This window comes from Miscanthus floridulus, chromosome 2, assembly GCF_019320115.1.
Source record: "Miscanthus floridulus cultivar M001 chromosome 2, ASM1932011v1, whole genome shotgun sequence".
Lineage (NCBI taxonomy): Eukaryota > Viridiplantae > Streptophyta > Magnoliopsida > Poales > Poaceae > Miscanthus > Miscanthus floridulus.
The window spans coordinates 14,688,042-14,704,479 of NC_089581.1; the positions used below are offsets into that span (position 1 = coordinate 14,688,042).

Sequence of the window (16,438 nt, forward strand, 5' to 3'; positions counted from 1 at the left end):
TTTTGATGAAATGATTCTATACTGCACGCTGATTATTACTTATAATAAGGGCTGAGATGGTGGTAGACTACTAATCTATTACATTTCATCACAAAAAAAAAAGGTGAAGGATAAGAAGGTGATGAGCCATCATATTGCTTAGGCCAAGCGGCTCTAAGGATTTAACTCTTCTTATAAAAAAAAGTATTTAACTCTTATATTTTTTCACACTAAATCTTTAACTTTTTCGCCTATTCCATTCCGCAAAAAGAAAAGAGAACAAATCTTATTCCACTCTCTAGCTGTGAAGTTGTAGACTTTGTTCCTGGGCCCACCGTAACTGACTGCGGGTTCTTTAATCTTTAGGGACGTGACGTCGCGCACCGGGCCCGTCTATCGAGTATTCGGTCCCACCCGTCAGTGCTCGGACACCTGACGAACAAATAAACTCGCTCGCTCCGTTCAGAGATTCATTCAGAGAAGACCCGCCTCTCCCGCGACGCGACGCGAGCAAGAGCAACCTCTCCTCTCATCGCCGGATCGCCCTCGTCTCCGGCTCTCCGTTAGCGCGCGGAATGAAGGGAGGTGGCGTCGTCAGGGCCGCCGGCGGAGGTGCCGGCGGCGCGGGTCTGATGCGAACGCGACTGCGGCTTCCCGTGGTGCTCCTCTCCTGCTCCCTCTTCTTCCTCGCCGGCTTCTTCGGCTCGCTGCTCTTCACCCAGGTACGCGACGGCGAGCCCCGCGGCACGTTCCGATTCGTTGCTGCCCTGTAGCGCCGCTCCTGATCTGGGTGGGCTGGCTGCGGTGCGGCGGGTGGCGCGGTGCAGGATCCGGAGGAGGCGGACATGCCGGTGCCGAGGGAGCGGCTGCTGGAGACGGCGTGGCCTGAGATGCCATACGGCGAGTCCGGCGAGGCTGCGCCGTCCGTAATCCCATACCAGGTGATGTCTCGTTCCGGTTCCATCTCCGCGAGGGCGGTTGCCCCGTCTTCTCTTGCCCATTGTTTTGTCAAACATTCAGCGTGATGAGCATTGGTGCGGGCACGTATGTTCGTGAATTAATTCTAAGCTAGCTCATGAATGAACTGACTTTGGTGGCGATATTCCTCGGTTGGTAGAATTCATCTTTTGGGTATTTGATGTGAATGATATCATGCAGCGACCCACTTTGGGGTGAAACTAACTTGTCAGTGTAATGTTTCCCCAATTTTGACTGTACCTTGTGGGCAGCGGTTTTGCTGTGATGCCCTGATAACTAGCATGTGATTGTGGCGGAGTTTGGGGGTCAGTTGCGTGCATGCAATTTTCGTGGCCTCATGGTCTTGCGTGTTGGGAAGATTGATAAGCATTTCAAATTTAGCAGGCTTCCTGGCATAAGAGGAAAATGCAGGAGGTGTGGGTGTTGTGGGACTTTCGTGGCACCCTCACCAATCACAGTTGTATCTCAGTTTCTGCCATCGTGCAGCTAATGTAGGTTCCTATTACTCAAGAACAGTTGTTGCAATGAATGGATGCAGCACATTTAGATTTTATTGTGTTTATGCATTGAACAATTCTGCAGAGTATCGGCTACATTGAGCATACTTTTTTAGGTATAGAATGGGTTGATTTGATATCGTGCGAACAATTTATACACCCTAGATTTCTCACCGTGACACGAGATACGCATCTGACTTCTGACATTTAGCTTATGGCTGTGCATCCTATATCCTGGCAGGCTGACACTACTTGTTTGCAGGGTAAGAATTCAGTAATATCTTTAATTGTATTTCTTCTGTTACATAATACACCATGACCTCAGCTTCACTAGAAATTGCTGGGGTTTTTTTCCATTTGTCATTATGTTCCTGAAATCTACCTGTGCTGTTTTAATAATGTATTCTGAACTCTTGAGCAGATTTTGAGCTGGCAGCCTCGTGCTTTGTACTTTCCACAATTTGCGACATCAGAACAGTGTGAAAATATAGTAAAAACTGCAAAGGAGAGACTGAAGCCATCAACATTAGCTCTGAGGAAAGGAGAAACCGTGGAGAGTGAAAAAGGAATCAGGACAAGGTAACCTTAAAGTCCAAGAGTAAGTGCGGTAAAGGAATAACCAAATAGGCTGACAAATCAGTCCACATTTATTACTGTGGAGAGATTTTGCAGTAGCTTTTTCTATGGATTGTACTTATGCTGCAATGAGCAATGCCATCTCAGAACTGCCTATTTTTAGGAGCATGTGTTGGATTATTAGTATTCTTGATCTTTAGAGTTCTCATGAACTATATTTTCAGACATTTTTATACCCAATTTGTCTTCCACACACAATCATGAAAATAACTAGCTTGTGGCATTATCTGAGCCTCATTGAACTGATGGATCCTTATGCCAAACAGTTCGGGAACATTCCTCATTGCTAATGAAGACCCAACTAGAACCCTTGCAGAAATCGAGAAGAAGATTGCAAGGGCTACCATGCTACCCCGAAATCATGGGGAGGTACTACATAATATTTGCACTTGTATACCATACTTTGTGGTTTAATTATTCCAAGTTTGGTCAGAGAATTGATTAGCTGTAGAAATCTACATGTGCCTCTTTCTCTTTTTTTTTTCCTGTCCCCTTTTCTTGAACTTTTTTTTTTTTTTTGCGTTGATGAGAACCAGCACACTGGGGAACAAACCAACTCAATAGTTATAGTAAAAAAAATAACAAGGGATGTAGTGATCTACAGGGAGAAAAATAATTATTAAACAATATAGTCCCAACCTAAAGCAGAAGTTATAATCCATGTTAATTTATCATTTCTGCTAAGTGCTATCAATCTATCATGCATTGGCTGCTAAAGAAAAGTGCATTCAATCCTTCCATGGTATACTGGATTTCACTTGAAGTATAAGTTTTGCAGGTTTGGTAGTTTCCTGATTTGGTACTGGTATATGAAGTGTCGCTTAATAAAAATATGGTAGTATTATCTTCCACAAATGCAAATATAACTTTGAAAGTAATCTTATAGTTCATTAGGATCTAACAGGAAGTTTCTATAGTGTCTGTGGTTTTAGATATAATCTTTGCAGTAACTTAATCTTTCTATTGCTACACGTGTACTTGCCCTTTACATGGAATGAAGATCACATTTGATATATGGATGATATATTCCTTTGCGCAAATTTTGAGCACCCCCATTGAAAAGGACAATGTTGGGGATCATTTAGAATCTATTAGAAAAGGGCATGAAAAAATGAGCATTTATAACGTTTCATTGATTAACTATTTGCTTTTACTGTATGTTGCAGCCATTTAATGTCCTGCGGTATAATATTGGACAAAGGTATGCTTCACATTATGACGCATTTGACCCAGTCCAGTATGGTCCACAAAAAAGTCAAAGGGTATGTGGCAATTTGCTTGCTCCAGGCTAACTTCAGCATTTGTTGTGATGTGCGAACTGAATTACTTTGACTCTTTCAAGAACAAATGCAGTAGAAAATGCTAGTTCTCAGTAACATTTTTCCTCCAGGGAATCCTACATCTGATATAACAAACATTTAGTACTTTAGGTTATACCTTGGGTTTGTGTATGTTTTTGTCTTGAAATTATTCAATTAAACTGTGTAACTAACAAGCTATTGAAATGCAATTTCCCAGGTGGCATCTTTCTTGCTTTATCTCACGGATGTCGAAGAAGGGGGAGAAACTATGTTCCCATACGAGGTGAGTGCAAGAAAGTTTTTATATGTATTTTTGATAGCAGATTGTAATGAGTACTGTGCTGATTACAGAATAGTGAGAATATGGATATAGGCTATGACTATGAAAAGTGCATTGGCCTAAAGGTAAAACCAAGGAAGGGTGATGGACTCTTGTTCTACTCCCTTATGGTAAATGGAACCATTGACCGGGTACGTGCTGGCCTATCAAAGTGGCCCTATACTACTTCTGTCCACAAATATAAGCATTCTCGCTATGCACCTGGACTTTTATATTTGTGAACGGAGGTAGTAAATTCTTTTCTTTGCGAGGTAGACGTTAGATTTTGTGTGCGATGGAAATCAATTTAGAGTTACAAATGACAAGTGTGGACATTGGATAGTTTATGCTGCTAACTTGCGTTTGCACATGCTGTCGCAGACTTCACTTCATGGTAGCTGCCCTGTCATCAAGGGCGAGAAATGGGTCGCCACAAAATGGATCAGAGACAATATAGTGTAGAAATCGAAAGGCTCAGGGGTCATGTGTCCCTTCAAAATAGATCAAGCGCACATATACTGACCATATATACTTTAGTATTTGTTCAATTACCGTACACGGTTGAACCAACGGAAGGAAAGTGTAACCAAATCTATTTGCATCGTGTCAATATATAGCGCTATAACTTAGAAGTGGGCAAGTGGCTTTCCATGATGTCTTTCCTTTTCCGAGTTCGTGCTGTATTGCCCTCGGCACATAAACAGTAGAACACATTCGATTGCATTGCAACTGGAAAAGTGAAACTACGACGTTGAAGCGCTACCAAGTGTTTTGATCAAACTAGATCCCCGAACTATTTATTGCATACATTGATGGTCCACAAACTTAGTAGCTGGTTCACTTAAATTCAAACCTCTCTAGTGTTATTTATGTTTCCGAACTATGCATATATAATCATTTGGAATTCAAACCTCTCTAGTGTTATTTAAATCACCGAGCTATTAATTTGCATATATAATGTGATTGGTTTGCATATATGGATGGTCACCCGAGATTCAAAGCTCTCGTGTTATTTAAGTTCCAGAACTATTATTTGCATATATGATCATTCAAGATTCAAACGTCTAATTGTTATTTAAGTTTCCTAACTATTAATTTGCATATATAATGAGTGGTTCACTCAATGTTCAAACCTCACTAATCAGTGGTGATATGTTTACTTAACAAGTTAACATACACGTGGTAGCAATGTTATATACTCATGTACTCCCTCCGTTCCTTTTTAACCATCGTTCTCAATTCCTGAGAAATCAAAGCTACTTAACTTTGATTAAATATATACAAAAAATATTAATATTTATGATACAGAATTAGTATCTTAGATAGACCGTTAAATCTATTTTTATAATAAACTTATTTAAAGATATAAATGTTGCTAATATTTTTTTACAAACCTTATCAAACTTAAAAACTTTAACCAACATGATTACCATTGCGACACTTGTCGCAGGGACGGAGTATCTATCAGTGTTGAGTTACACAATAATACGGATATACCCAATAAAAAACATAGAAAATGTAATGGGGTCCACACTCATCGTCTAAAATGGCATCGATCAAATGGGCAAATGGTCACGCTGCTTTTCTCGTCCTAGATATGGAAGTTAATAACACGGCCTTTGCTCGTCCAAGATATGGAAATTAATGACACCGCCTAAACGAGTTATGGGCCAGCGGTGCACATCTAGGGTCAGCGGTGCACATACCCTATCTATATAAATAAGTTAAAGGACCAGTTACTATATAAATTGTAAAGCATTTGAGCATTCGATGCAACTCATATTTTCATCTGTGAGATCCAAAAAAAAGTATTTCATCGAAATGACTATCACCCGAAATATAAATAAGAGGCAGTTCGGCTGGTCAGCTTTTCAGCCGGAATTTACTGTTCCCAGCAGAAAAACACTGTTCACTCTATTGTAAATTCCTCCGGATTCATCCAAGCGAACAGGGCCTAAGAATCATACACACATAATAGCACACCATAATACAAGCAGTATGCTTAGGGTTGTATTGTACTCTTCACTTTGTCTAAAGATCACATACAATTCCATATCCCATCACAGGAGATGATATGAATCTCATCGCATTCAAGCACAACCAGCAGGTTTAAAGCTACAGTCCAAAGATTAAAGACAATAACAAGAAGCTCTGCGAAGGTTGCCGACATGATGCGACTCATACTATTTGATTCACTGCCATGGAGTCACGGCCCAGATTCCTGGAGCGAGATGCTTGCTGAGGGTGTAGACCATGATTATTGTGGTCTCGACCTACTGTTCTCCACAGCTCTAACTTGGAGGAAGTAGGGATGTGCCTACATTTATTCATGTGTCGAGCCATTAATGCAACAAATCTAAGTATCATTTATAAGAAACCTTATTCTTTTAAAACTTGATAGGAAATTGTTCATTGAAAGCCGGGTGAGACTGAGCATCAAATATCTAGTAACATGCAAATTGATGTGGTACAAAATATTACTCGCACTATTTTTGTAAAAATGGCATCAAGATTATTGGATTAAAATGTCAAAGTTCAGAATATTTTGCTGAAAAAACAATAAAGTATGAGTGAACACACATTAAGCGCAGCTTATAAACACCTAAAACACGAATGTGATTGCAACGTAAATTACTGCAAGTTACCAAATGACAGTACATTTAGTTAATCAATTATAATGCAACAGGGTGTGATAATATGTGACAGGACAGATCTAAATAGCAACACCGTTATCTGCAAAGGGAGCTTATCTGTCTGGCTTACCATAGCTTCACGTGCAGTAAGCCTATCTTGGTGATCATAGCGCAGAAGCTTATCGAGAAAATCAATGGCCTATAAATATACACAGAATCATACTGAGCAATAACCATTTACAGTAGAAATAACAGAAATACCAAGCGCTAATAACAAACCTCAGGTGATACTAGATGTTGGTTGTCAGCATTGATGAACTTCGCCCAGGGTTTTCTACTATGCCTGCATATGATATACACGGGAGGGTTATAATCCATCTAAACAAAAGGATCCAACATCTCAAGGAACGGAAATTTACCTTCCAACAAGAGCTTCAAGTTGAGGGTCCAGCTCAATGTGATACTTGTTCAGATAAGCATTCAGCCCATCTGTTCCAAGGACCTGAAAAATAATGGGAGGGTGACAGAATTAGATACTGCACCAGACTGTCTTGTGTTTAATGTCCCACGCCTATTGCTGCATATCAGATAAGCATCAAATAAACAAGCACAGCAAGCTCTTTAGAACTTCCTGAGGATTTTTCAGTTATTCATAGTCTAAGTACACACAAATTGGTGACTTGCTATCTATGAGCTCAGGCAGATGCTGAGTGCTGCATTAAGCATGAGGTACAATATATTAACATTATAGCTTTGCAATATTAAGGTCTGGTGAAAAGACTCCATATCACATTACGCAGACCAAAGGAAACAAGACACCAGTTACTAACTTGCTATAAACATGCAGACGTGACTTGGCTGTGAGTTTAATTTCAATGTTTCAAAGTTCAACAGTGATTAAATCAGGTAAGTGCCATCGACAACAAACAATACAAGCTTCATGTTGAGATAGAGTGGGAGTTAATCTGGTGCTGTATCATTTATCTGCTACGGACCTTTAACTGAACTCATTTCTATGATGGCAGGTTGTTCCATAAGCTTTATCCAACTTTGATATGGATAAGGATAATTATATCACATAAATAACATACGGAACACATAATAAACCTACAAACATACCAAACACGGGTGCAGTTTCATCAGGTTAAAAAAGCGATCATATACTTTCTTACAGAACATCAATTACTAAGGAACCATTGATAATTATAATAGCAAAAGAACAGAGTGTAACATCAGAGAAGAAAAATGCATATAATTTGAACCCTTGGTTCTAAACAAACAGTCAAACCACGGATTGCATAATAAGGTTCATACCAAAACATCTACTTTATCCCAGAAACATGTGGAATGAACAATCAAACTAATGCTTACCTTTGCAATCTTCACAAGTTGGTCATGGTTGTCATGGCCATAAAAGAATGGTTCCTTGCGAAATATCTGCAGCCATCCAGTCAGCAAACATATTAAAAAATGAGTTACCAACCACCAACTGACAAAATGTTTGTGTGATTGTGTCCAATAGTATTAACATAAGGACAGCATTTTTACAGTCATACATACCATTCCAGCAAACATGCAGCCAAGACTCCACATGTCCAAAGAATAATCATAGTCTTGTAAATCCACAAGGAGTTCAGGACCCTTGAAATACCTGAATCAAAGTGGGAAAATATGCCCAGGTCAGATGTCAAAAAGAAAGCATGGACCAATATTGAGAATTAGATGTGATTTGTTAATTCATACAAATAAATTGCAGCGCATAAGGATAGCATGCTAGCATAGAAGTAAACAGAGTAATTATAGTGTGCTTTTACGCCATTCACTCGATTTGCTTGTTCTTAAGATTCATTAACTTTATTACTTAACTTTCAGAACTACAATCACATAGAAGTGAACTCAAATCAATTGAGTCTCTCTGCAATGTTGCTTCTAGACTCTAGAATAACAGATCTACATCCAAACAAAAAAAATGCGAACTAAACCAGTTCTGCTCTTAACATGTTATATTTCAAAAACGCAAGTGATTAGAAGGATGGAATTCAATCTAAGTACAATTAAGAAAAGCATAGGTAAACAAGCTGTTCAGTCATGTCTGAACCTACCTCGATGCAACACGGACATTATATTCCTTGCCTGGATGGTAGAACTCAGCTAAGCCCCAGTCTATCAAGCGAAGTTTCCGAAGCTCGTGATCTATCATTACATTATGGGGCTTGACATCTCGATGCATGATACCTTGAGAATGGCAGTAATCTAGAGCCTGGAATTAAAAGAAATAATTATCACATAGCAAGTAGTAAGTTGAAATAGGGACAGACAGCCACAAGATCTAAAGCACATTGGAGCTCTCTTTTTTTTCTCGAACATGCAGGAGAGCTACATATACATTGGTGTTCTCACTTCAAACTCAAAATAAAGCAGATCTTTAAAACATAAAAGTGTGAGTATGTTAAAAAAAACTATTTTTCAGAAGAAAAACAGTAGAAACATGAAATACTGATCAGATACTCAGATTCTTAAACATTAAATTCGTGCTTATCAACGATATATTGTCAACAGCATTGCAACAAATTTACAGCTCCATAAGATGGTGTTTTCAGAAATCCATGGCCATACAACACATGCAAGTGTGTAACTGTGAAACATTCATGGGCAGAGATCAGAGAAAAGAGAGGAAGAATTTCAAGCAATCAGATTGATTCAAACTAGGGTATACTACATGAAAACTGTGTCTAGTGAAGCTTAGCCAAATAAGAAAGAAATTACTTGAAACTATTTCCACAAGAAAAATAATGTAATGTCTAAATGACAACATGTCAAATAATTCAGATGGCAACCGTTACCTTGAGTAGCTCATATATGTAGTAGCGGATGTCATAATCCGTCAATGTGGGGTACAAAACTTTGAAGTCCGTGTTGTTGACAAATTCGAATATCAAACTGGGAGTCTTTGAATGCTGATCTCTGACAATATCAAGCAACTTCACAATGTTTGGACCTCCACAGAGATTCTGAAGTATTTTGATCTCCCTTTTGATCTGCCAAAACATACGAAGGGTATGTTAAGAGACCCACCATGGAAATGACTGTTTTCATAAGCAGTAACTCTTCAGCACTCAACACCTATCACTAAAACTGTGAGATCACTAGAAAAGAGAATGTGCAAGGAAAACTGTTGCAAAGAACAGCCAGAATATTCCTTTAAGTACCTTCTTTTTCTTGACAGGCTTAAGGATCTTAATGATGCATTTCTCATTATTGTTAACATTGATGCCTTCAAAGACCTCACTATATTTACCTCTTCCAACTTTCCTGACAACTTCATAGTCATCCTGCTCACTGGTCAAAGAGATACACAATGGTTAGGGAAACATTACTTCAAAAGATATACAGAACTTGTAATATGCTAACAGATGCTCTGAAAATATTGAGTGCTCCGGAAATATTGATAGAAGAATTAAACAGACCAAAAAGATGGTTTTAAATGATCGTTATTAGAGTTTGGAGAATAGAAATTTAATCTGTACTGTCCGTGCAAGTTCCATGGATAAAAAAAAATAAAAAAACTCGATCCGCGGTGGCTAGACAGCCCCGGGTATTCCGGCTTAAGAAGAAGATCTTCCCACGCAGATCGAGAAAACCCCCGAACCCCTGCCCCACCCATACACAGCGGCACCGCAGCTCCGTGAGATGAGCTGGCCACAAACCTGTGCTTTGGATGTGGGACAGACGAGGGAGTTTTTTTTCCCCCTTGGTCACTGTGGCCAAAGCCACAAATAAAGAGTGAGTCCCTTGGGACTCGAACTCTGACCACCCCAAGGGGGGAGGTACTGAGCCTGCACTGACCACTCGGTCAGCCAGGCCGTTCCCAAGTTCCATGGATAAGACCTGCATTCTAACTAAAATTGCTGAAATAAAAGTTTTTGTTTTTTTTTCCTAAAGTTCTCCACAAGTATCATAAGAAAGAAGACAGCGAATAAGTAGCCACCTCTTTCAGTTTTTTTTTATCAAGAAGACACTACTCAAGAACTGTAGCTCATTACATACTCAAATAAAGTTCTGCACGAAGAGAAAAACAGTTCACCTCCTCGGTGTCACTAAACAGAAAAGTGCTTCCAATAAGTCTCAGATCTCAACTACCTACTCAATGCCATGGTGTCGATGATTTCCAGTAGGAATGGGACAACAAGCTACATGTTTTTGGTTGTTGCTTAAGGTGTTGCCGCATAAATTTGTGACATCCACAAACATTTAGTCACTGGAATTAGCATGTTTGGTGATCCACATGCCTCATACTCCCAATTTGGTGAAAAGTTCAGCTGTGCCTTAATTCTAAAAAGAAAAAGGTTTTAAGCCCAGTCCTATCACCAAGAATCAACACATGTGATGTTACATTTAATACACTTTTTTACGGGTCAATGCACAATAATTGCAACCTCGAAACACAAGGAACTATTTAGCCAAATCATAACAAAGGCTAAAAGGAACATGCACCTTAACTAACCAAGCAAAATAGCAAAAGAATTAAATTGTCCTGATAGAGATAAACACCATGCCGCCAGTACACGGTCGACAATGAAAAAATCTGGGTTATGTTGCAGCTACATAAGAAGTCACTTCAGTTTTCAAAATATGGGCACTATTGTGATATTGCATCAATATTAGGATCTTATGCTCCTAACAAAACATTCATACAGCCCTAACTGTACCCAGATAAAACGATTATGCTGCTCACCCAGGCCATCCAGCCAAGATGATCCAAAAGCAGCCAAGCAGGCCAGCCAATACTAACGAACCTAATCCCCAGTATAATCAACCGAAAAGCTTAAACTCGAACGTGCAAACTGCGCCAAGTGGAGTTAGAATGTGACGTGACGTAAGCGCTTACCCCCATTGGACGGTGAGCGCCTCGTAGTCCCAGTACTCCTTGGGGCGCAGGACGTTGACGTCGGTGTAGACCCTCGCCTTCGACATGAGGAGCCCGGATCCCGCGGGGGGCGGGGCGGCAGCGCGTGGACTCGGGAGGGCGAGGAAGGAGGACGCGAGCGCCGCTACGACGACGGCAGCCGCGGCGGCGGACTTGGCGATGCCGGTAGGCAGGCGGTTCCAAGGGGGCGCACCGATCATGCAGCGCCCATCGCCGGCGGCGAGGCGGGGCGGGCTAGGGTTTCGGCGGGCGGAAAGGGGGGAGAGGGAGACGAGGGAGGAGAAGGTGGAGACGAATCTCTCGTCGGGCTTTGTTTAATTTTTAGCGTGGCTGCGTTTGGATACCGTACCGGTGGACTGGGACGGGCGGGCGCTGGAATCTGCTGGCTTTTCGTCGCTTTCATACAGGTGCGTGCTGCCCCATTGATTGCAGTTGCAGCAGGGTCGTGCTGCCGGGCGTCCGGGCGGTCCATCTGAAAATCTGAGTTTTTTTTTTTTTTTGGAGAGGAATGCATGATTCCAATAAACAGCCACACCAGCTAATTCCTTCAAAGTCACGATACATTATGGCACTCCGGCCATCACACAGGGTATACCATTGCTAATTCGTTCGCTACCCGATTACATTCACGTGGTAGTGGTGGTACAAACTTAATCTGAGGTAAGAAAAAGTTTTCAGCTAGTAATTCCTTCAACTCATGCGCTACACCACCAAAAATCGACAATCTTGAAATCGTCACCGAGGAGAGCTTCCACCACTTGGACTGCGAGAATTCAAGGACAATGTCTCTTATGCCCAAACCATTGCTGCTTTCACTCCTACACAAGCAAGAAGCTCCATATGCAAAGGGCAACAAGCATAGCATAGTCTTCCTGAACCTGATTGGATCACCGACCTCCATCATTCCTGATGACATATCTGTTAGAGAATGACCAACCGTCTCTATTGCAAGGCCTAAAAGGGTAAGTATACACAATGTACATATGCGAGAAAGCCCTCCAAGTAGAGGGAAAACACATACACCTCCTATACATCTAACACCCCCCTCAAACTCATGGTGGATCTACAACACTGAGTTTGGAGAGTAGGAATCTATGATGAGCCGGGGTCTGTGCCTGGTGAAGAAATCAGCTAACTGAACCTCTGAAGGCACATGGTGGAGCATCACAACCAGATCATGCACATGCGATCTCATGTAGGAAGCATCAACGCCAATGTGTTTGGTGAGCTCATGTTTGACTGGGTCTCGAGCAATACTGATCGCACCAGTGCTGTCAGAAGAGAGAGGAGTGGGTGCAGTGGCAGTGTAACACCTCGGTGTTAAACATGCATTAACATTTTGCAAATCATGAGCATAATCATCATCATGCATTCATAAGCATGACATGAAATATAGGATTGAAACATATGTGTTGTATAGTTTTGTTTTAATAGATTGGATGCTATATTCTTTTGCCATGTGTATACCTTGGTTGATCACTTAGACCACTTAGAAGTAATTAGGATGCAATTTGGAGCAAGATGTATATTCAAAGTTTTCTCAAATTTTGCTTTTAAAAATATTCTTCTAAAATTAGGGTTTTTTATTTAAATTAACTTTAAATCTATAGTTCAAAATCTAACTGGATTTTGGTCTTACTCCTTTTGACAAAGTTGTAGAGTTTAAATTTCTAAACAACTTTTATTTCGGGTCCAACTTTTGAAATTACTTTGAAAAGGTTTAAAAATTCATTTGAATGAATTTGGGAGAGAAAAGAAATTGAAAAAAAATCGGTTTTACCTTAATGGGCCGCCGCCTCCCTTTCGGCCCAGCAGCACAGGCCGGCCCGGCCTGCCTCCGTGCTGGCTCGCTCGCCCGCCCGCGCGCGCGCCGCGGCCGCCGCGTGGCCGCCGAACGCCGGCGACGGCGTACGGGTGGCACCCCGGCGGGCCCCGCCACTCCACGCGCTCGCCTTCACCTGCCCGACCGCGCCGCGCTCCCCACTCGCCTCTCTACTTCGCCGGCCGCAGCACAGTAGCAGAGCATGCGCGCGCTCGCCTCCGCCACCGCCCGCACCGGCGCCTCGCCGGAGTTGGCTTGCCTGGCCACCACAGCTCGCCGTCGACCGCTCCATCTCGCCAGCAGCTCCGCCTCCACCTCGCGCACCCCGTGCTCGCCTCGGTAAGCCATGGGAAGCTTCCCTTCCTCGGGAATCGCTCGCCGGAGCTGGGTCGAGTTCACCGGAGATGCGTCGCTCCGTGGACCTCGCCCCTCCGTCCTCCTTCTCGCCTCCTTTTCACGTGCACGAGCACCGCCTGAGCGCGGTATAGCTCCCAAGCCACTCCCCGCGCCACCTCTCAGCCGGAGTTGGCCGGCCGACGTTGAGCCGCGCCACCGCGCCGCCATGCACGCCGTCGGGCTCATTCCGGAGCTCCTCCGGTGCCCTCTCTTGGTGCATCACGTTCGCCTCGTCGCGGGTGAGCTGCTGGTGGTGACAGGTGGGGCCGTTGACCCGCGGGGGCCCGCTCGTCAGTGCCTCAGGCGCAGACCTGGGTGCACTGCACCGGGTGCACCCAGCGTTTTCAATCGGCTGGTTTTTTCTAAAAGGATTTAGGAAATGATTTTCCAGAAAATGTTAAATGTTTCCAAAAATTCATAACTTGCTCAAAATAGCTCCAAATTTGTTGAAATAAGTTTTTCTAGGTTTCTTGTGACTAGATCTTTCTGTTAAAAATATTGCATGTCAAATTTGTGATACTTTTCTGTGTAGCTTTATTTAAATTGAATAAATGCTGATTTCTTAGAAAATGTCTAGTAAATAGAATAATTATCAGAAAAATATGGTTCCAGTTTTGTTAATCTCCTTTAGTGATGTACTTTGAAGGAAAATATATGTCATGCATGTTCTGTAGAGCAATATTAATGTGTAGTTCAAGTGCCTTTAATTGATGATTTTGTTATTTTAATAGAGAGCAAAAATTGTATAAAATATGTGTATGATAATTTTTATGCAGTGATTGTTTACTGTGTAGAACATAGGAAAAATACCAAATCTGTTGTTTGACACTTTTCATAGTACAAAGTATTTTCATGCTCATATTTATGCCATAGCTTGTCATTTTTGTGTAGGCTATTTTACTTATCCAAATGCCATGAAAATTTTATGGTAGTCTACTTAGAGTAGTACTATGCTACTGTAATTTTCTCAGATTTTTATGAGCGCCAAAAATATATGTTGCTATTGTAGCCCTAGTTTAAAATGAAATAAACAAATCTTCTTTAACTCATGATTAGTTAATAATGTTTGCTTTGGTGTATCTTTGAAGCCTCTTAGATTGCTATGGTGACTTGGCATGTTAGTACAGTGGTTGTAGTAGTAGTATAGTAGTACATGTTCTTGGATGATGTTGGCTACCTTGTAGAAGAGCTTTACTTCTACTATGTCCAATAAAGTTAAACATGTTCATCTACATTCCATGCATCATGATCATTACATGTCATCTCTCTGATTCACCTATGTATGAGCACTTATACATCTGTATCATACGGGATCGCAGGAGGAGTTGCTAGTAGCAGTTCAGGAAGAGCAGACCGGGATAGATCCACAAGAAATCTAGGCACGGGAGGTGCCAGAGGAAGAAGAGCAAGGAGAGGACTTGCCCGAGTGCGTGGATCATCAACCTAGTTCGTTCGAACGAGGCAAGCCCCGAAGCATTCTAAGCCTCCTACTTTATAAAAGCAATCCTTCCTATATATGAGTTTATATATTATTGCATTAAATTGTAGGAGTTGATTGAAACCGTTGATGCATTTATTACTATCCTTGCCTACCTTATTACCTTTTTACCCTGTTAGGTCGGGATCGAATAACTGCTTAGCCTTGCTTAGACCGGTAGCGATCGGTGATTTTCGGTCACCTACATTTATAGGTGGTTACTGGAAGAATTTAGCTATGGAAAGAATGATATCCTGGAATTAACCATGTGTGATGGATAATTAGAGACCGGACGGAAAAGTTGGAGGCAACCAGACAGGGTTCTAGGGTGCTGTTAGTTTTCCGTCTGTGTCAATTAAGGACCGATCATTGCTCATCCCTCTTGTCATGTTGAACGTATGCCTCACATTTAGCTGGCCGAATAAAGTACCTTTCGACCGCGAAGCTAATGACACTATTCGAGCCGGGATAAACTCGGATTGGCAGACTGGTGCTGAAGAGGGTATGATGGGGACACGAAGAGTGAGCCCAAGGTGCGTCCTGGCTGTCGGGCGGTCCCTGGGTAGTGCGGTCCATGACTGTTATCCCGTGGCTACTTAGAAAGTGTTATTAGTGATCTATAGCTCACTTGATCGGTGAGTGTGGTTTGTGTGAGGAATAAATCACCAGCTGGTTAGGAATCGATTCGAATCGCCATCGCTCCTGGATAGTGAGCACTTGACTCGAGCTACAGCATCATAGTAATTATGATGGAACACTGATGGTTATCTAGATGGTATGGGATATGCTAAATCTAAGTTGGTAACTAGATGTTATTGGTTAATCAAGTGATTGCTATAGTATAGGTGCTTACCTAGATGGATAGGTCATAATAAAGATGATGCAAAGTACTTAACATGGTTTCTTCATGATAGCTTATGCTTTTCGTAAATAAGTCAGCTAGCCCACTAAAGAAAGCCTTGCATAATCCTTGGTGTCGCTTTATTTTGGTTTAAGATGGGTAAGTCTAGCTGAGTACCTTCTACTACTTAGGGCGTTGTTCCCATTGTTGTTGCAGATGGTCAAATATACTACGGCTATTGCATTAGCTGTCTGTACTCGGTGATGGGCGACAACTAGGACCAAGGGCAATGGTCACTCCGTATCTCTCATCTGATGCTTTTGTTGGAGATGACTACCTACTGGCACTGTATTTGAACCAAAAGTGTGTGTGTGGCTTTAAAACTATTTGCTTCCGCTATTTCAAGTTTGAACTCGGATTGTAATAACTTTATGTTCTAAACTCTGATATATCCAACTGTCATTGTGAACTTTATGTAACATGGGATGGTGATTGCTAAACTTGTACGATCTTGGTTTGTATGTCGATTGGTTTGAAATCCTTCGTGGTTTCACGGACTACCGGGTTATACGGGCTTAAGTTTGCTAAATTATCTGCTTCGGCGGAAGATTTCCTTACTTAATCTCGTATAA

The 16,438-nt window shown here is 41.7% G+C and overlaps 2 protein-coding genes across 3 annotated transcripts; one reads left to right on the top strand and one right to left on the bottom strand.

The window, feature by feature from the left end:
• The first annotated feature begins 221 nt into the window (after positions 1-221).
• LOC136538010 (probable prolyl 4-hydroxylase 9) lies at positions 222-16,163 on the top strand. Of its 2 annotated transcripts, none has more exons than XR_010779186.1 (8): positions 222-701; positions 807-920; positions 1,876-2,033; positions 2,357-2,459; positions 3,257-3,352; positions 3,609-3,674; positions 14,808-14,949; positions 16,023-16,163. XR_010779186.1 is itself a non-coding variant. In XM_066529993.1 (8 exons), exons 1-8 carry the CDS (start codon positions 555-557, stop codon positions 4,170-4,172), a joined length of 885 nt encoding a protein of 294 aa, XP_066386090.1. In that variant the 5' UTR covers positions 226-554; the 3' UTR covers positions 4,173-4,506. The 2 variants fall into 2 exon arrangements, 1 of the variants encoding a protein (XP_066386090.1); XM_066529993.1 differs by lacking the exons at positions 14,808-14,949; positions 16,023-16,163 and adding exons at positions 3,743-3,862; positions 4,092-4,506 and having other exon boundaries at positions 226-701.
• Positions 5,696-11,623, bottom strand: LOC136538009 (casein kinase II subunit alpha-2-like). The gene is made up of 10 exons (XM_066529992.1): positions 11,232-11,623; positions 9,553-9,682; positions 9,187-9,381; positions 8,446-8,603; positions 7,904-7,994; positions 7,715-7,780; positions 6,763-6,845; positions 6,623-6,686; positions 6,474-6,542; positions 5,696-6,027 (listed from the first exon to the last, which is right to left on the bottom strand). Exons 1-10 carry the CDS (start codon positions 11,468-11,470, stop codon positions 5,968-5,970), a joined length of 1,155 nt encoding a protein of 384 aa, XP_066386089.1. The 5' UTR covers positions 11,471-11,623; the 3' UTR covers positions 5,696-5,967.
• Positions 16,164-16,438: the final 275 nt, after the last annotated feature.

Coding starts and splice junctions, on each gene's coding strand:
- LOC136538010 (XM_066529993.1), top strand. CDS start 555: ATGAAGGGAGGTGGCGTCGTCAGGGCCGCCGGCGGAGGTGCCGGCGGC. Junction 921..1,875: donor CGTCCGTAATCCCATACCAG/GTGATGTCTCGT, acceptor ACTCTTGAGCAG/ATTTTGAGCTGGCAGCCTCG. Junction 3,675..3,742: donor AAACTATGTTCCCATACGAG/GTGAGTGCAAGA, acceptor TGCTGATTACAG/AATAGTGAGAATATGGATAT.
- LOC136538009 (XM_066529992.1), bottom strand. CDS start 11,470: ATGATCGGTGCGCCCCCTTGGAACCGCCTGCCTACCGGCATCGCCAAG. Junction 9,683..11,231: donor GCGCTCACCGTCCAATGGGG/GTAAGCGCTTAC, acceptor CTCTTTGACCAG/TGAGCAGGATGACTATGAAG. Junction 8,604..9,186: donor ACATATATGAGCTACTCAAG/GTAACGGTTGCC, acceptor TTTTAATTCCAG/GCTCTAGATTACTGCCATTC.